Source organism: Hylaeus volcanicus, chromosome 7 (assembly GCF_026283585.1).
Source record: "Hylaeus volcanicus isolate JK05 chromosome 7, UHH_iyHylVolc1.0_haploid, whole genome shotgun sequence".
NCBI classification, from domain to species: Eukaryota; Metazoa; Arthropoda; class Insecta; order Hymenoptera; family Colletidae; genus Hylaeus; species Hylaeus volcanicus.
Window position 1 is genome coordinate 13,674,646 of NC_071982.1, and position 19,734 is coordinate 13,694,379.

At 39.9% G+C, this 19,734-nt stretch overlaps 2 protein-coding genes, 1 long non-coding RNA gene and 1 other non-coding gene across 6 annotated transcripts in view; 1 reads left to right on the forward strand and 3 right to left on the reverse strand.

Annotated features, from left to right (window-relative positions):
* Window positions 1–780: 780 nt before the first annotated feature.
* On the reverse strand, window positions 781–2,955 carry LOC128880526 (protein YIF1B). 2 transcript variants are annotated; one of them, XM_054130720.1, is made up of 4 exons: window positions 2,715–2,955; window positions 2,288–2,373; window positions 1,858–2,211; window positions 781–1,634 (listed from the first exon to the last, which is right to left on the reverse strand). In XM_054130720.1, exons 1-4 carry the CDS (start codon window positions 2,743–2,745, stop codon window positions 1,104–1,106), a joined length of 1,002 nt encoding a protein of 333 aa, XP_053986695.1. In that variant the 5' UTR covers window positions 2,746–2,955; the 3' UTR covers window positions 781–1,103. The 2 variants fall into 2 exon arrangements, with proteins under 2 accessions (XP_053986695.1, XP_053986696.1); XM_054130721.1 differs by having other exon boundaries at window positions 2,883–2,948.
* A 441-nt stretch (window positions 2,956–3,396) lies between these two features.
* On the reverse strand, window positions 3,397–3,468 carry Trnac-gca (transfer RNA cysteine (anticodon GCA)). The gene has a single exon. It is a non-coding gene; the product is annotated as a tRNA-Cys (tRNA).
* A 695-nt stretch (window positions 3,469–4,163) lies between these two features.
* The window catches only part of LOC128880522 (ankycorbin), an 18,339-nt gene continuing 2,768 nt past the window's right edge, over window positions 4,164–19,734 (forward strand). For both annotated transcript variants that reach the window (XM_054130710.1, XM_054130711.1), the window contains exons 1-11: window positions 4,164–4,308; window positions 9,780–10,112; window positions 10,379–10,713; window positions 13,266–13,542; window positions 13,704–13,787; window positions 13,923–14,087; window positions 14,525–14,949; window positions 15,289–15,547; window positions 15,844–16,928; window positions 18,225–19,139; window positions 19,213–19,607. In XM_054130710.1, the coding sequence (XP_053986685.1) occupies window positions 9,907–10,112; window positions 10,379–10,713; window positions 13,266–13,542; window positions 13,704–13,787; window positions 13,923–14,087; window positions 14,525–14,949; window positions 15,289–15,547; window positions 15,844–16,928; window positions 18,225–19,139; window positions 19,213–19,607 (4,146 nt within the window). In that variant the 5' untranslated portion in view covers window positions 4,164–4,308; window positions 9,780–9,906. The remainder of the gene's footprint in view (window positions 4,309–9,779; window positions 10,113–10,378; window positions 10,714–13,265; window positions 13,543–13,703; window positions 13,788–13,922; window positions 14,088–14,524; window positions 14,950–15,288; window positions 15,548–15,843; window positions 16,929–18,224; window positions 19,140–19,212; window positions 19,608–19,734) is intronic.
* Window positions 13,605–14,636, reverse strand: LOC128880530 (uncharacterized). The gene is made up of 3 exons (XR_008457852.1): window positions 14,508–14,636; window positions 13,904–14,105; window positions 13,605–13,816 (listed from the first exon to the last, which is right to left on the reverse strand). It is a non-coding gene; the product is annotated as an uncharacterized LOC128880530 (long non-coding RNA).

The window sequence follows — 19,734 nt, forward strand, 5'->3', positions numbered from 1 at the left end:
AAATCGCTTCTCCCGAGACTTTCACAATGTTGCAAACACAACAATGTACAAGGAATTGAAGGGGAATGAATGGGTAATGTATCGGAAAATGAAGGGAAACTAAAGGGAAACGTGATATGAAATGAAGGAGAATTAATGGGATATGTACCATGAAATGAAGGGAAACTAATGGGGAGAAGTGTTAGGAGGTGTTTAAAGGTGTTAGGAAGTGTTAGGAAGACATAGGAGGTGTTTGAAGGTGATAGAAAGTATTAGGATGTGTCAGAAGGCGTTAGAAGTTGCCAGGAAGTATTAGAAGGTGGTAAGAAGTGTTAGGATGTGTTTTATGGTATTAGGAATTGTTAAGAGGTGTCAGGAAATGTTAGGAGTTGTTAGGAGATGCTAGGAAGTGTCATGAGTTGTCAGGAATTATTAGGAGGTGTTAGGAGACGTTAGAAGTTGTTAGGCGACGTTAGAAAGTGTTAGGAGGTGCCCAAAGATGAACGAAAAGTTGGTGTCTGTCATCGATGAACGACGTGGCGTGAACGAATAGTTGGTGTCTTTCACGAGTGACTGATGTGGTTTGAACAGAAAGTGAAAGAATACATGTCACCAAGTTAGCGCGGAGTATGTCCCTCTTGAATGGCAACCGATGCTAATCTGTTTGTAGACTCGGTTACTAAATCGTAGGCGCAGAAATGCCCCTGTTATGCGGCAACCTATTTGGTTGTCATCAAAAAGTTGCCGCGTGCTCGATTTTACAACTACTACGTTTAGTACTTTTATTATTCAAAATCATAATCAAATAATAATTTCAGAATTTTATTATCGAAAACTTATCAGTTTCACATATTTCTACGCGTCTACTTTAGGATTAAGAAATACAGGAGGTTCATAAAGGTTACTAATGATTTTTCGTGTTTCTTTTTCGTAAATACAAGAATGATACGTATTGCGCTTTTCAGCAAATATTATAAATAGAGACATTACTAAACATAACAGGGTCCCTTAATTAGTAGAAATCCTTTTGATGAATATTTTTATTACAAAAATGCGGTGACGTGAATAATCAAATAGATATATGTTTTGTAAACATATTTCCAATTCTTGTATGTAGTTATCAATTAAAGGAAATGGTATGACAACCACCACATTAATACAGGTTGAATACCTGCTACAAACAATATAAAATATAGTCTTCTTTTGTTACCAGAAGCTGTATATGAACTATGGGTCTGTGGAATAACCCTTAATTTTAATGACCGCATAAGGAAAAATGCTAAAGATCCACTAAAGTACAATAAGACTATGTAATAACCAAGTTTCCGAAATACTAACGAAGCCAAAAGAGCTGCATTAATTCCAACATATTTATAACCACAATAAACCAGCAAATCTAAAGTTGAAAGACTCGTTTCAAGATTCATTATATAAAGACTTACAGTATGTACCACTAATTCCATAATACCCCATGCAAGAGCAGAACTAGCAGCAATACCTAACTGCTCTATATTAAAACGTTCGTAAACCCCTAGGACTAATCCAGTCAAGACTACATATGTTAGAAACGCCATTGTCGGTATATACATATCAGGTGCATTTTTCTCATAACGTGGTTGCAATGGTACATCTTGTTCGTACTTCACAGACCAGTCCTAATAAAAATATCAATTATTTATAAGTACATAACATCAGTTACATTATTGAGGCAAATTAAGTGGAATAGCTCGGAGGAGAAAATTCCATTTATATAATAGGTAACAAATAACAGTTCCGTATAGCAACATTTCTTTGGCGAGACAGTCTCTAGATGCACTACATAAGGAATCACACCTCCGAGTTGCACCGTAAACTTGCTGCATCTTTCGTAATACTTACTTTGTGAGAGAACGGAAAAAACAACAAAGCCAATTTTGTAAGGACATAATCTGTATCAACAGCAAAATAGTATTTCAAAGCTGTAATTGGCACAAATCTTTCAATTTGCTGTTTCCCAGTCCCCACTAAAGCATTTCCATATTGCACAGCCATATCTGTAATTATTGGTTGTGCCAATAATTGTGTTGCAAATTGTGGCGATGGATAGGTTTCTCCATAAGTTTCATTAGGTAGATAGTTTGGTGGTGGCGCTGCACTGAATCCATATGATGGTGGTGGTGGTGGTGGTGGTGTTTGTTGTTCTGGTACATTAAAACCATATTCTGGGACCATACCATTGTTCATAGGAACTTGCTAAAATTATAAAAAATATAATTCTACATGTCCTATGATAAAATATTCAATGCTGTTTATCACATTTTAATTCTACCTGTTGATTATACATGTATGGACTCTGCGGTATAGGTGGTTGCGTAGATAAACCAGCAGATGGGTCTAATAACCTTTTCGGTTTACCTGTTTAAAGTAATTATTACATAAATTAATTATAAACAAAATATTATATAATTAATCTTTACTGTGATACTACATTTATGATACCATTTTCAAGTATAAAGCTATTTCAACATACAAATGAAAAATGACATTTGCTAAATAAAAATGGCTAAAAAATCATAACCTCTATATTCTCTAGCATACTTTATACTATTATGCATTTTATACAGAATACATGAAATCAAAGTTGATGTTTTCTATGAATCTACTAATAATTCGAAATAACGTATGTAAACAATAAATTATTGCGAAGACACACAGCATTTTAATCGTATCGCAAGTTCGCGACACAACAAACTTACCTCGACGTGCACTTGAATGATTGTAATTCATGATTGTATAAATGAATTTGTTGAATTATTTGTGGAAACACCAAACGTTAATAAGATATTTATTGATTACGGGATTAGACCCGACTATTCGTGCAGAGAAAATCGAAAACAATTCATACTAGATATACGTCGCCATACCCCGTCATTCATTGCGAAGTCCCACACTCCCACTCCAAATTCGTCATGATTCTCTCATCTTATACTTCTATGCACTTCTTAAATTACGACAATTAGCATAATTCTGTAATTAATATTCTTCAATATTTAATCCAATATGCCATAGTAGATATACCAAATGTACTGACCAAAAAGATTTACATTCATAAAACCAATAAACCACTCTGATGAAAAACATATATACTAATTGGTTAAGTTGGCCATTAAATGTCAGATGTGTAAAAAGTGTAACCTGTAAAATCATCGTTACTATTATTTATTACTGTAACTTGAGCGTATCAACATTATACTTACACAACATTTTTAGAGACTATTTTTAGTAAGCAAGAAAAAAATGTGTTAGATACGTGTACTATGATATAATATGTTTTACAATGCAATATAATATGAAAAATATGTTTATAAGTTATATTATATTATTGATATTGTTCGTATTAAGAGTTTATAATTGAAAATTTGAAAAAAAAAAGAATTTAGGGGGCACCCGGGTTTGAACCGGGGACCTCTCGATCTGCAGTCGAATGCTCTACCACTGAGCTATACCCCCAATTGACAGTGACTGTCGATAACTAAGATTAGAACTCAATGACGTCTACACATCTCATATTTAATTACAAAATTACTTGTTGTATACGTTTTATAGATTCAATAATTTATAAATGCATCTGTAATCTTTCTTAAATATAAAGAATTACACTTTATATATTTATGTGATATTATATTGTGATATTATAAATCGAAAAATTATATTAAGTTCTGCATGCTATATTTCGAATGTATGAATATATTGAAATAATAAAGCAAGGTTCCCTTTCTTCTATCTTTGTTTTCATAAATATGAACCTTTTTATCTTTAAATATTTTTTAAAACCAGAATTGTACAACGAATTTTTATTTTCATAAATATGAACCTGTGTAACTCAAAATATGAACCTTTTTATCTTTAAATACTTTTTAAAACCAGAATTGTATGACGAATTTTTATTTTCATAAATATGAACCTATTTAACTTTAAATACTTTTCAAAGCTAGGATTGTATACCGTTAATTGTTTTGTAGGGAAAATAAAGATATGTTCTATTCTTACATATCAATTATTTTAAGAACTGGTAATTAATGTTCCTTTATTGCTAGTGGAAAAATAAGTATTTCTGTTTCTATTGATACGTCACTGAGACGTTGGTATCTAAGCAACCCTTACATTAACTGGTCGCGGTATCAGAGGGTTGCCAGTGCGCGTTCCACCCTCGTGTGGTGCGCTTCACAGTCTCCGAAACGAACAAACCTCGTGGACGAAACGTCATTCGGTGTTGCAAACATATTCGAAGATTATAACAACCGTCGCGATGGAAAAAAGGAAAATGCTAACGGTACAATTTCGTGGAAAGTAAGAATCACATTAATTAAGTAACGCTTTCTCTCGACGAACACTCAATTAAATCAAAATAATTTCTGCACGTAATTAGAAGAGCACGTGTGACCCTTGCAGTAAAAGAAGATGGTCCTTTGCTTTCGCTTTCGAGCACACTATGTCGATAATGTGATAAATAAATACATATTCTCGCACATTTTTATTTCTTGTTTAATTTTCTTGTATCTGATTTTCGTACGAATTGCTTGTCGATCAATCATCAATCAGCATCCTTCGTGTCGCACAAGGTCCGCTGTAATAATGTTGATAGAGTGGTTATCCGAGTTACATTTACAAATAATTTTATTGGCAACCTTGATCCATCGACTATTTCTTCGTTACACATTATTTTCTCCGGCTTCATTTCGCTCGCTAAAAATAACAACTTGGATCTATTGCATTAAGAAACTACCGTGCACGATATCGGAAGATGAAACGCAGTCACAGTTTTCATCAAACGATAGACACTTGGAGGAGATATTTAATTTGCTGCAAAACTGAAACAACGCATAATTATTTCCTTACATTTATTTTATCGAATGATTTATGTCTCGACAAACATGTCTCGAAAACGATCGTTTTCGCGCGTTGTAACGGCGATTGGAAATCGTAGATCATCGATTCGGTCGCAACAGAGACGATGGATCGAGGATTTCGCACAATGTTGCTGCACAGGCGCACGTAATCTCACATGAAACCGGAGATGTTATCATTAAATATTAACGACGCGCCATCACGAAGAGCGAAGGCCTACGCGAATTATTAACGGAGCAATAACGATCGACGTGCGGCACGGTGAATCAACGAAATAACGATTTTCAGTCATCGCCGCGTTAGGGCAACACGTGCACGTGGGTTCGTTGTACGTGTGTATATATATCATTAAACGTGCGCCACTTTGTTAGGGTCGGCCACACCGATTCAGTTTCTCGAGGCGTAGCACTCTTGGAATGTACAATGCGTTTTGCTATCAGCCTCTGGTATCTTTGAATTGATGTAAACGACACTGTGTTTCCCTGTAAGAATTCGTACGGCTCATTATCGCGATGAATATTCCGCGGGTATAATTCTGCGCGGGGAGGGTCCTCGATAATAGTGTAAGGGATGTAAGCCTAGGGGGATGAATAGAATACAATTTTAGGAATCGTCTATGACAAGGATCAGGTACGATATCGGATAATGCGAATCAAATAGAACCTAGATGGATGAAACCTAGAACCTTATGGATAAGTTAAAGAGAAAATATGAGAAGTACTCGTAACCATTTTAACGAGTTTTTATAAACAACGACTATGCATCGGAATAAATGGAAAGATCGCAGCTATCGTTATCCTTGCGTGAATTATATTCAAGATCTAATCAAATCTTGGCGTAAGAGTACAAGAGATAAGAAGTGCAATCTCACGACGACACAGTTGTTACGAGACCGTAATGTCGATACGCCGTTAAGAAAAAATTACCCTATCACGGGTACCGTGACTTCTGTGCTTCGTCCGGTGTAATTTGAATTAATTAACAAATGAAACTGCGTCAAATGATTGCGTGAGAATCACGTCGGTGTAACGGGGGAATGTTCTGAAGGGATAGATCGTAATTTTAAAACCACTATCGATTCTCACGTACTGTTATACACATTATAGACTGACCTGAAGTATGGTTCCGCGATAGCGTGACACGTGACGGGAAACAGCCTAAGAACGTTAGACACTGCTGTTTAAGAACGATGGTAACACCGTTCGAATTGCAGAGAAAATTGCTTCAACGACGCGCACCAAAGTTTTTTTTCCACCTTAGGTGCGTGACGAATAAGGCGATGGTGATTAAAATTAATTGCTGGTAATGGTGAGCGAAATAGAACAGCGGAGCTTGTGGATATAATGGAAAAAATACTTTTATGGTATTTATTAAGCGTCTATTTATGTTTCGATGCTCTAATTCGGAGATCGTCTTCGGAGATGTAAGAGTGAAATGCGGTATTGCTCTCTCGCTTCATCTTTTTCACGGTCTTCTTTACGCGGTAGCTTTTGCCTCGGCCAATTGAACTCACTCGCCAACTCTCCAGCAACCGACAATACCCTCCATCGTGCCAGTGCCCCGTGATTAGACCGACTATAAGCTTAGTGCTTTCGTTTAGCTCTCGTGCGTCTGAGTTAAATAAATCTCAATTATTTACGTAAGAAAAATAATACCAGCAAGCTCGCTATAATCAAATCAAACAAAAGTTAATCAGAAAAGAAAGCAAATATCTAAACTAGAAACGGGATCCTTCTAAGTTCGGAACAGTCGATCCTGTCTTTCATAGAAACTCAATCAAATCAAAACACTATTTCACTGGTAAACCCAAGGACGTACGCTTGACAGCCGCTGGAGGCAATAACGTTTAGTGCAACTGTGCCAGTAGCGTGCACCAGCTATCCGTTGCTAATTTCTTATCAAACCTCTTTTTTCCCCTCGAAAATCAATCGATTCATATCGCTCCATTTTCCGAGCACATACTCGCGTTTAAACACCGAACTTTTGCTTTTGCTTATTCGGCTCGGTGATTTCCTGAATTTAAAATAATTCTAATCTAATGTTTCCTATTACTTGGATTCAATTACTAAGTAATTATTTATTAAGTTTACTATGATAATTTATCTATCGATCCCTTGTATACGCGTCATTGTGTCAAGCAATCATTTGAAATATCATAACATAAATGCTCTATTTATGGATATTACGAATTAATGCATGACATTCCAGTCAGACTAGGAAGTCTTAATAATGAATTGATTACATCTAAAGACAATAGTAAAGTTCACGGTCTTAATCTTACTAAATGAAATGGATGAATCGATGTTATTACATCAATCTGATTCATACAAACATAATAATCTTTAATAATTTCAATAATTCCCTGACTCTTACTAATTGAATTAATTCCCTTCATATATTCAACCCCTTTATCTAAAAACAAAATATTCAATCCTGCAGTCAAATCAGTCAAGAAATAAACATTACTTGTCACATAAGGAGAATGAAGCTGAGCCACGAAAATGTTAATTTTTAAATCTATACGATGCCAGTACTTTCGCATAAAAACCAGTTTCCCTGTGGATAAGCGTGAGGTAATTAAAGCGACTGAAATAAACGAGCCATGCTTCCTAGCTTGCTTACTTTTTCTCCGCCGTCTTATCAAGCTCTGCAAGCTCTGCATGTGATCGTGCCTTTCGGTCTTCACTGCATAAAGACACGTTCGGAACCCTAAATTTTAGACTCCGATCCAATTGTCTGAAACTAACGTACGCATAATAAGAACCTACGTCTGTCAGAGTAAATTACGATTAATTATTACTACGAATTGAAATTAGAATTTATTTAGAATAGAAATTTTCAAAGAAGATCATATCAAGACACAACATAATTCCTGTATAAGAATTAAGAATTACAATGAAATACATGTTTACACGAATACATAATAAACTCCGGTTTCTACAAATTTCTCGAATTCAGTTAAATTGATCAAAACAAAGTTTTTCAACGCTGTCTGACAGTTAATTCAGGTGGTTCATCAGTTTCCCTCCTGGAACGCTAGTTTAATGATTCATTGCAGGTGTAAGCGACACGCCTTGCACAAGGCGCAAAGCGGGTCGCTCGAACTTCCCTTTATACTTCTTAATTATGCACATCGACAGAAGTTGCCGATACTTTCATCTGTATACAAAAAGCGTGAGCAACTAATAACGAACAGACAACTTTGGAATCATTATGTGCACTATCGAAGTAACAATCTGAATCATACAATTAAATTATAGATGATTATGAAATTATATATAAAATTTCCTGTAATAATATATTTATCGATTCCTCGTATATATGTTATTATGTCAAGCAATCATTTGAAATATCGTAACATAAATATCGTGACATAATTTTAGTTAAACAATACAAGACAAAATGCATCGCCCCCAAAAGAAAACTTGATATAATTTTGTGAATAATATCAAACAGTCGGGATTATAAACGGGTAAAAATCGATCAAATTCTACTGGCGAACTATATAAAAAGGAAGTTAATATTAACAGGTCGAGCTTATAAGATAACAAAACTATTCCTTCATCGTATGGATCTCATAGCTCCATTCGGATTTATCTCGATGGTTTTATCAGCAGACGATGACAAGAGGAGAGAAACGCGACCTTGCCGTGAAATGTAGCATAATAGTTTCCCGCTGGCGATAGGTGTTGTGGCGTTAGGTTTCTATGGCAGCGAGTGACCTGGTCAGTTCACCACGTGGACACTAACCGGGCTTTAAATTCGGGTCGAGTTTAGTGATAAGTTCCTGATAGGATCTGCGATCGTGTCAGTCTTTCTTGAAGGAACGAGGCCTCGTTGTCTGTCGGTCGATTATTAGCGGAACCATTCTTTGTTCCTAACTATGGTACGGGGTTCGTTAGAAAACTAGCCGTCCAATCGATACCGCCTCTTACCTCGGAAACAACGAAAAATTCGCACGGGTTTGTCGACCATTTGTTGATCGTCGATCTTCGGCCAGCGAATCAGCATTGCTGCATCGCTGCGGATGTTTCTGACACCTAACGTTTCGGAATCGGTGATTATTATTGGTATGGCTCCGCGAAGGTGTTCAGTTTCAGTCACGCAGCGGCGGCTGTGTTTACCGGGTTTGCTCCTATCGCGCGGCAGTAGTATAAGCGCCTTCAGTCAGACAGTAGTAATGGATAGTCCGTGAAATTGCACGGTGGAAAAAGATTCAGGGATTACGGCCGATTTGGTTCAACCAACGGCGAATCTAGACCTATCGGGACCTGGATCTAATTACAGTCGTTGATCGTTAAGGTTACAACGTTAGTAAAAGATTGCAACGTTAGTAAAAGTGCTCGTAATTAATACTTTTAAATACGGGGGCTGTTAGTTGCTTATAGCATACTGTTCGTTGCTTATCGAGTTCCAGATTTGCCCTTTCTTCGGTGTGTCTGACAATTTGGTCAACGACTGTACGTCAAGAAACCCTTTCTTTTTCTGGAATGTTTTATATGGCAAATAGTATTATTAAAATATGTTCGTCCTTCTGTTATTACCTGTACAAAATAAATTACATCGCGAGTTTAGACATTTAAATTTAGAAAGCCGAACAGGGAAATGTATTAAAAGTATTAGAGTTGCGGATGGTCGTACTGTGTCCATTAGTTTTTACAGCTATCTAAACTGTAATAAATGGAGAAAAATTAGCCTTAAAAGGGCCATCCGAGTGCAAATCAGAAAAAGATTCCAAGTGTATGCTTCATATTTTTTTCCCAACCACTGACCCCCTTCAGTGAACATGGTACCTGGTCAAACTAAGATTTTACTATATTTCGATTCTCGTAAAACCCTGAAAAGATCGGAAAGAGGTCCACTGGCGCAACGTCGAGAATAAAATGCATGCTTGATATTTTTTTTTCCTCAAGCACTGACCCCCTTCAGTGAGAGTGGTACCGGACAGTCTCTTCGGTGCGATGAATTCGATCCGTGGAGAGGGCGAAAGATGGTACCACGCGAGGTCGGACTAGTCGCGAACCGGTGGCAGAGACGGGCATGGACACTAAGACACCGCCGATCCCGTTGAAGGTCCAGGAGAAGCCTAAACCGAAGCAGCAAGAGACGGTGGCCGACGTGTCCCTGCCCCCGCTGACACCTTACAGAAATCATCGGCAGAAGCAGAGAACGACCGGGAGCCAATGGTCGCGTGATGCGCCCAGCGCCGTACGGTATCAGGATCATCAGAAAAAAAGGCCTTACAGGTACACTAGCCCCTCGATCGATATGCGTTTCTTCGTGGCGTTGTTTAGAGCAGGTTTCTCTCCACGTTTACCAGCTAGACGTAATTTCGACAATTTAAACGAATTTTCATCGAATTGTCTTGAATCATCAATCTCTAACGGGTCGATTCTCTTGATCACTGAATTACTTGTTTCCTTCGTTCGTGTATATAAACTATAGAGCTGTCTCAAAATCACGCTCGTAGAATCCAATCCATGGATGCAAAAGAACTGCTTAACTCTTACAGAGTGCTGCAAATCGGCGCAACGCCCTTGATGCACGCTTGCCAACAGGGTGACAGAGCAAGGGTCCTGAGACTGCTCAAAGAGCAAGAGGAGACGATAGGGTACAGAGATCGCACTCTGAGGAACACGCTTCATTACTGCATGGACGCAGGAACCGGAGGTGCCGTTGCCGCTGCGGCACCGGAACTAGTGAATGCGCCCGACGCCGAGGGGCACACGCCTCTTCATTTGGCTGTCATCGCCGGCGACACACAATTGGTAGCCGTGTTGCTTGCCAACGGTGCCGACGTGAACGCCAGGGACTTGGAGGGCCACAGCGTTCTTCATTGGGCAACTGGTACTATTTTTTACAAGTCGCTCTTGACATAATGTATCGTCTCTTTTTAAGATACTACGAAAAGAAAATTAGATAATGAAATACGTGTAATTTAAAAGTAGACTGTTAGAGGTGTACCGAAAATAAAATAATATAGTTAATTGTATCTTAAAGAAATGAAATATTTATATATTTCTATGCAACACCTAATATAGTTAATTGTATCTTAAAGAAATGAAATATTTATATACAGAATATAATAGATCGAGACGCCAGTATCTTAAAAAGAAATAACAGGATATTTATATTTTAGGATGAAAATGAAATCATTTAACACGCAATGGGGAATTTAAATTATAATTAAAAATAAAATATGTGATGCTATACTTCAAATGAAAATAACGCTATTAATCTGTTTCGTTTACTGATGTTAAAATCTGTTGAAAGTCGAAGTCTCTTTTTCCAAACCACTGTCTGTTAAATACAGAACGGTAACGATTAAAAATATTTTCAATCTGTTTGTTAGAAAATGTCTCATTTAGACGATCTTTCTCTATGTAGAACCGAGCGTGGCTGCTACCAAACTATGCAACACCTAATATTCGCTTTAGCCACAAGGCGACCGAATGGTAATTTTGCGGTCAGGGATTGCGACTGAACGCGACGGAGGTTGGATTCTTATTCAAGTTCGTGAAAAATAACCGTAAATAGGCGGTTCGATGCAAATCGAGTCGGTTTCCCCGTGGAAAGGTCGAGTCGTATGCGACCGGGCATTAGCGATTCCTTAGAAGCTGCGGAAACTGTGAATTACCGTACGTATCTTTTCTACCGATCTCCGAACCAACAGAGGGTGTATTGGTCAAGTAAGGTTACTGGGTCAGTTTCGATGACGTAATTCCGGTTCGCCAAGGAACACGCGAGACACACGCCGTGATAATCCACGAGATTGACCATAGCCGTCCTTGATGTATTCAAATGACTAGAGATTTATTGCCCTAGACCGTAATTGCCTGCTCCTCATTCCTCCTGTTCATTCGTTGGTGTTACGATTGAAAAAAAAAAGAAAAAAAGAGTTCCTATCGACGGTTGCATCTTTACAATTCGCGAGCTTCTCGTGCGTGGACACTAAACAGTTTCGTCGACGAGGCTAGAGAACTTCTTGCTAAGTAATATTTTGACCTACTTGAACGCTCGCGACGTTAATGGCTTTTACCGTGTACCCGGAACGCAGCGTGACAATTAAAATGGCAATCTCGAGCGGCAATTTTCGGAAGCAAACGTGTGTTTACTATTCCTTCCAAGAAATACAATGTATTATACATCTGTTAGTTAACTTCGGTCTCTCGACCAAAGAATGGACTCGATTTGCATCGATCTTCGGAGAACCTTAAATTTACGAAATGAGAATTCGTCTATAATTGTTACAGTAAAAACAAGTTTTCAGCCTGAAAGAAGCTTTAATTGCAATGAACGATCCTATTCGATAGAGAAATAGTAAATAGTATCGGTCAGTGTGACTGATTGTTTCTAAGATAGGAATTGATCTTGTATTATTTTAAATAAATTCTAATGGTGCGTTTACGCGCTCAAACTAATTGCACAAGCCGGCTTGCGCAAGCCAATTTGTGCAAATAAACTAGATAAAATATTGCCGTTCACACGAAATTTTTGAAATGGAAAATCCGAACGAATGCGTATGCTTGAGATTGTAACTGAGGCTTGAACGACATTTACACATCATAACTCTGTGCTTCTTGTAATGCATAACATCTCATCTCTATCGGGACCCAGTGGCCCGCCTATATTGCATAATTTGCATAACTTCTTATCTCTTTGTCGCTTGACAACTCGTCTATGTGAGCTCCCGCTGGCTCCCCTCTAGCTGGGGTACCTCGGGGTTGCTAAGCCCGTACCGTAGCTTACAAAAACACCGCTACAGCCCCTGAGGACTACACGCACCAATCTCAAGCCGATTTTCTGTCGGGACAGATTTCACTCGAGCCAAATTTTTTGGCTTGCGCAAACCTCATGTCTGCGTTCACGCGCTACAATTAACTTGTGCAAATAGCACTTTAAACCAACAAAATGATCCCTCGAACCCTCAATGACTTCGCGCGATGTAAATCGTATGTTTCAACGTCACTAAAATCCTTGACATCGACCGTAAAAAACAATCGACTTGTTATGAAATGCCATCGTGATATCCAAAACGCCCGCAAGTTGCGTGTATTACGGCATTCGCGACCTTTATTACTTGTAATCGTTAGTTTACTTAGCAGAGAGAAAGAGATGAAAGATCGAAGTAACCGAATACCAAGTTTCAAGGAGCAATGAATTATTCATTATCGAATAACGCAAGGTGTTCCTAAATTTCCTAACCAATTACTAAACTGTTCTATTAATCCTACGCGCGACAAGAATTTATATATTATATTTTTTAAGAAATAAGTAATTGAGTATGGCTGAGCATCTGGGAGATAAAAATTCGTTTATGAATTTAGATTGTAAATAGAAACAGAAATGGCAAACTCGTATACCTTGTATCTTTGAAATAAGCTCGCGCTCGTGTTTAGTGTGTGGAGAAGCAGAGTGTGTTCGGCTGGTGCTAGCAGCGGGAGCTCAACCCTCGACGCCTGATCTCCGCGGGGGATCTCCTCTTCACTATGCCGCTCAATGTTGCGGCGCGGCCGCGACTGCGGAGCTCGCGGTGCCCAAGAAGGTTGGATTAAAAGTTCTCCAAACCCTCTTGGAATTCGGTGCCGATGTAAACGCGAAAGACGAAGACGGAAGGCAGCCGATACTATGGGCCGCGAGTGCTGGCAGCGTTGAGGCTGTCTTAGCATTGGCTAGGTAAACGTTTCATTCGAGACTTTTATCTAAAGAAGACACATTCTAATCCAAAACAAGTATAATACAAGTACATAGTACAGTATATAGCACAGTATATAGTACAAGTTTGAAAATGTCTGTCGAAAGAATTTCCGATTCTAAGAGCAATAATTAAAATACAGAGCCGGTGGTTCAGCTGCCGCGGGAGCTGCGGACAAGGATGGTCTCACAGCTCTTCACTGCGCCGCTTCCAGAGGCCACGCCAGGTGCGTATTTTTGCGTCTTTTGCATCTTTCTTACAATGATAAGGTAGATTGCAAACGTTACGCTACTAAGTGATTCTCTATCTTTATCTTATCGTCTTATTATTCGCTCTACTCACATCCTTCCATCCACGCCAGGTGCGTGGAAGCTTTGGTGAACCTATGCGGTGCTCACCCAGACCACGTGGACGATAATGGTTGCTCAGCTCTGCATTATGCAGCCACTCTTGGGCACGCTGACGCCACGGCTCTAATTCTGAAACTAGGGGCTGATCCCAATCGACAGGATCGAAAGGGTAGAACGTAAGTATTCTCAAGGACCTGAAATAAACGTCCCTCCGAAAATATTGCCATTTTTATTGGCCACAACGGTGTATTGGATCATTCGCTGCTTCAAATGTAAACAATTGATTTTAACGCTCTGCTAGCAGAGGTCGTCGTCAGCAATATTCAGTACACGTATGACACTAGGGACTAAAGATAGAGTGTTGTTATCAAAACATCCTCAGTATAGCACAAGTACTTCGATACTGAAATTAATACTCCTGAATAATTTAATAGACGTACACTACCAATAGAGACAAGCTACTGTACCAAGTCTATAGACAAAGTATAGTCAAAGTAAACTTAACTGGGTTACTTCCATTATACAATTCAATTATGAAAAAGACTCTATCCTCGTTTCTCTGTCAACTTTGTAATACAGATACTGAAGTTACATACCATTTAACACATTTCAGCCCTGCCCTTTGCGCAGCAGCCAAGGGTCAACTGGAGACCCTGAAGATCCTGGCCCAGCACGGAGGTTCCCTTTACGCGAGGACTGTCCGTGGCACAGGTGTAGCTCACGAGGCTGTAGCTTCTGGTAGAATCGAGCTGATAAAGTGGCTGGCGAAGAAGCGTCCAGGGACATTGGACGTTGCCACGCACGACGGGAAGACACCTTTGCACGTGGCGGCTCTTCATGGTCATCTAGATGTCTGCAAGGTCCTCTTGGACAATGGCGCGAGGATCAACGCTGTCCTTCGAACCAGCAAGGGCAATATTATGACTGCGCTGGATACTGCCCTGTATAGAGGGCACAGAGACTGCGCGAAGTTGATTCAAATGCACGGTGGGACTACTGCCCAGCAGTTGAAGATGCAGAAAATTGGACCGAACAAAGGTCAGGTTAGGTATATATATTTTGCACAGATATCTTTAAAGCGTCAAGTTTTCATGCAGTAGTTCTCATGGATGTCGATATAGTGCTGAGAAAGCGGAGACATGTCGAGCTCATTTTATCAAGCATATTTTCAATGCTGGCTGAATGGAGAAAGTATTTTATTGTTACTTGAATTATACGGAATCGTAAATTTCGAAATTGAAGAATGTTGGGAAACAACTCGTGTTTTGATGTTATCGCTATTTATTTTGAATAGTTGTAAAGCGAAAGACTGGGAGAAACGAAGTAACGAAATACTCGTCTTTTTATTGAATTTTTAATTTGCATAATTGCTCTTAGTGTTCGCAGCGAGATTGCAAATGAGACACGTGGATAGTAGCACCGACACCGAGAGCAGCCCTCGTAGACGAGGTCGTGGCTTGAAACTTCCGGAGCTCTACTATGAGGAGCAATGGATCGAGAAAAGAACACGAAGAAGGGGAAATTTGAAGAAACTTGTTCGTCAGGATAGTCGAAGTTTTAGCGAGGAAGAAGTAAGAATGTCGAAGACATCTTTAAAGAAGGATCATCAAAGGAGAGCTCGAAGTGAATCGGCAAGGTAACACGTTCCCTAACTTCTATATTTTTAATTCACCTTAATTTACCAAATCTTGATTATTTAAACAAACTCTAAATTATATAGGAATATCATCCAAAATTAGATCTCAAAATACACGATCGTATTTAATTATGAAAGAGCAATTTATTGTCTAGAAATAATTTAATGCTTCGATTATTAAATTTACAGAACTCTTGAATTCGCTATAACCAGAAGCTCGTACCATAACGAGAGCCTACTTTCGTACCAATTATCCTAGAATCTTTGTTTTACTTTTAATTATTACAATATTTCAGATACGACGAAGACGACACGGACCGTAAATTAAGAAGAAAGAGAAGTAAAAAGAGGTCGACGAGATCCAAGCGAAACTCCAGCGATTCCTCGGTAGACTCGGAGCGTTGCGAACGCGTCGAAGATCACTCGAAAGAAAAGTCAGAAACGCGAAGAGAAGAGAGTAAAACGGACAAGAGTAATGGAACGGAAGATAAAGAGGACTCGAAGAAGGACGACGAAGAGGACGAAAGCGTAAGCGACGACAGTCTGGAAATGGTGGTAGTAAAGAGATCCGTGGAAAAGAAGTGTGAAAAGGTGGTGTCTGGAAGAAGATCAAAGACACCCAGGGAGAGTTCCAAGGAGACCAAATTTACGAAGACGCAAAGGAGCACCAGAAGAAAGCTGAAGTCGAACAGATCAAAATCTTCCAACAATGGCGATAGTACGACAGATCGAATGCAATCCTCGGACAAAGGACAAGGGACGAAGGAGTCCGAATCTCACGAACGAGAGACCCCGAGGACCTCGATTGACGAAGACAAGAACAAGGACAGCCCTGGGAAGATAATCGAGAGTCGATACAGGAAGGACGTAACCGACAGCACCAGCCAGGAAACCGTCGAACGAGTCGTTGTGACGGCTGTGGTTCACAAGGATCAACCTCCCGACACGCCCAAGATGGTGCTAGAGAGCACCAAGGAAGTGACCTTCGACGACAGGCTGAGAACGGAGGTGATAGAGGCCGAAGTGGTCTCCAGAGACGCTGGCGCGAGCAAAGTTGACGATATAGTTGAGCAAACTGGCGAATCGCGCAGCAATCTTGTAACAAAGGCGGCCAGCTTGAGGAAAGATGTCGAAGAAATGAGGCAGCAAGTTACTCAAGAGAGGACTCAACGCCAGGATAGAAGACGGAGTCTCCACGAAGGAGATCTTGCATCTGCGAAACAAAGACGAGATGAAGAAGACGCGGGGCAGAGACAGGGCGAAAAGGAGTCCAGAAAAGATCACGGTAAAGGAGAAGCAAGGACGGATGAAAGTGGAAAAGATAAGACATCTTCTACCGAGGAAACGGAAAGCAGGAGACAGGAAGGAGTAGATGAAACAGGTAAGACTTTGAACGTAACGGAACAGCTCCTGGGAAAAAGATCCAGCGAATCAACATGGCTATAGTAACAGATATTTACGTGGTGAAGGATAGGAGATACTTACAAGCATACAATCTAACAGTTCTTCTAATAGATTGCAAGTATACTTGGCATTTGTTACGCGTAGAAATGAATTCACTGTTTTCATATTTAATTATTTTTAAGTGGACTGTTATATTTTTAAAAATATCGTGCAATTTTTATGTTTTTTATCGCGTTGAAAGAGAAGTCAGTTTGGAAGTCAGTATGGAACAAAAGAATTGAACAAATGATTAATAATTATTTCACAGAGGCAAACACTCGTAGATCCATGCCTTAAAACTAACTTAGGAAACATGCCTTAAACCTAACTAAGATACATGCCTTGAAACTAACTTAGACTAAACTAAGTAACCACAAGCAAACTGAGTACCCACAATCAATAGGAGGGACGCGAGACGCGAACGCGCGATCGCGAGATCCGTATCGACCGAAGGATCGTCAAAGAATGAGACCGCACCCTTCGTACACCTGTCGGTCGAGGGTCGCGGCTTGCTCGTGTCTCTCGACGTAGGGAAGGGGAAGGGCGAACAACAACCGCGTGACATGTCGTGACATGTCGATTCGAAGGGTCGTTGGATCCATCCACAAAAGAATTTACGATACATTAATATCACAACAAAATCATATTCCCCATCGTTGCTTAAATAATAAGTATCGTTAATAATTAATTCAACTATTGTTAGAAATTAATATTTAGTTGGTGTAATCAAAAGATATTAAAATATTGACAAATTTCTCACGATTAATGTCTCGAATGAATACTTATTCTGAATCGTAATTGTTATTAACGTTAAATCGACCACGATTATGCTTTCAGATTACTTGTTGTAAATATACAAGTTACCCGTATATCTCATTGCGAGAGAGTTTGTGTAATGGCTGTGTGCAATGTTCGTTTGAAATAATTCAATTGTTATTTACAGACTGTAATGGCGTAAATTTGTATAAAAGCCTGCAGAAACTCTTTTCACATCCTGACTTCTTTTTCGCTGCGATAAGAAACATCAAAATTGTACGATATTTTATCAAAATAATCTTAATATATAAAAAGATAGTTTTTTCTTGTTAAATAAATGGTATTTAACACGGTCTTGACAGATAAACGATAGGGGTTTTAATTCTTCTTCGAACATTTGTTCCTCGTCTAATTTTCGAAGGATTGTAACGGGTCGAGGAAACATCCCCGTCAATTTTCTGTAGAGTCCTCTTTCCAGGCAGGTTAGACGCACACGCGGCAACCGAGTCGGAAGTTTCCACGCTGGATTCTCGAAAACAGAATCAACGACTCCAGAGTCAGCCGGAAGGCGATTCTGCTTCCAAATCCGAATCAACGACATCCCAAGCTGACGAGACTCTCGACAAAGTGTTCCACGAAGATAAAACAGACGCATCCGAGCGTACTTCCAAAGAGGAATACGACGAGTCAGAGGAAAGGAGTAAATCGGAGAGTTCTAAGGATGAAAGAAAAACTCAGAAGGAAGTCACCACGCCGAGAACCGCTGTAGAGGACATTCCGCCGTCGGAGGAGGAAGATAAAAAGCCAACGCCGAGGGAAACCGAGAGTAAATCTAAAACTGAACCAGGAACCATCAGGAGGAAGCCATCGATCGATGAAAAGAAATCTAAATCGTCCTCGAGACAATCTAGCAGCAGTGCCAGTCCGTCGAAGAGCGCTGGAGGTCGGAAGAGGAGGGAAATCGGTAAAAAACGGGAGTCCTCCACGAAAAAGGTGTCGACAAAATCGACAGAGAAGACAAGTAAGGACGCCGAGATGGAGGCACCAAAGGCGCAGGATGCTGACAAAGAAGTCACAGGGAGTACAATGAAGAATACGAGTATTCTAGTGGAAAGCTCGAGCAAGGAGTCGCCAGATGATAAGGAACAAGCGGATTCAGCTCGAGGGAAGTCTGTGGAGTTCTCTTCGGCATCGAGGGACTCTGCCCTGATGGAAGAGGGCGACGACAGATCCCTAAGCGTCGATACACCAGTCGCTACTAAAAGAAAACTGTCTGGTGAAGAGGAAGCTGTCAAAGACACATCTCCCGCGAAGTCCAATCTAGATGATCAGACGGAGAGTGAAGACGCAAAGAAGAGCAAAAAACGTTCCGTCGAAGACGCGTTGACGGGAGGTGAGCGTAGAACAACTTGATATTTTCATAGTTAAAATGAATAATTTGGTTCATTTTACATTGTTTCTTCCAGAAAAGGAGAGCTTCCGGTACATTGACGAAAGCTCGTCGAGTTCTCCCAAATCAGCACAGGCGAGACGATCGAGGCCCTCGACAGGAAAGGCTAGGCATGGGAGATCGTCCTCCAGAGCATCAGCGAAGAAGAGTTTATTCGAGAGTTCGGAAGAACGGTCACCCGATAGGAGCGCCATAGTCGCGGTCATCGAGAGCCCAGAGTGGGACGACGAGGACGAAGAGATAGCAAAAGAAATCCGAGAAGTGATCGGAGAGGATGATGAGCACGAGACAGAGCCTGAAGAGGACAATGAAATAGGAGTTGTGAGAGTACTGCCCAGTACGAGCGAGGAAGAGACATCTCGAACGGGCCCTGATGTCCGTAGAGCATCCATTACTGACTCGTTGCCTCAAGTAAGAAACTTTTGAATACAATTAGGTTTGGTGTGAGATGTAGCAACAGGAAGTAGACCCGTGGTTTCTAGAATAAAGAAGGTTCCCGTAGAGCATCCATTACTGACTCGTTGCCTCAAGTAAGGAC

What these genes read in the sequence shown, in the direction of transcription:
- LOC128880526 (XM_054130720.1), bottom strand. Translation starts at nt 2,745, where the DNA reads ATGAATTACAATCATTCAAGTGCACGTCGAG. An exon ending in TCATTCAAGTGCACGTCGAG is followed by an intron (nt 2,374 to 2,714) that starts GTAAGTTTGTTG and finishes TACTTTAAACAG; the next exon opens with GTAAACCGAAAAGGTTATTA. An exon ending in CATACATGTATAATCAACAG is followed by an intron (nt 2,212 to 2,287) that starts GTAGAATTAAAA and finishes TTATAATTTTAG; the next exon opens with CAAGTTCCTATGAACAATGG.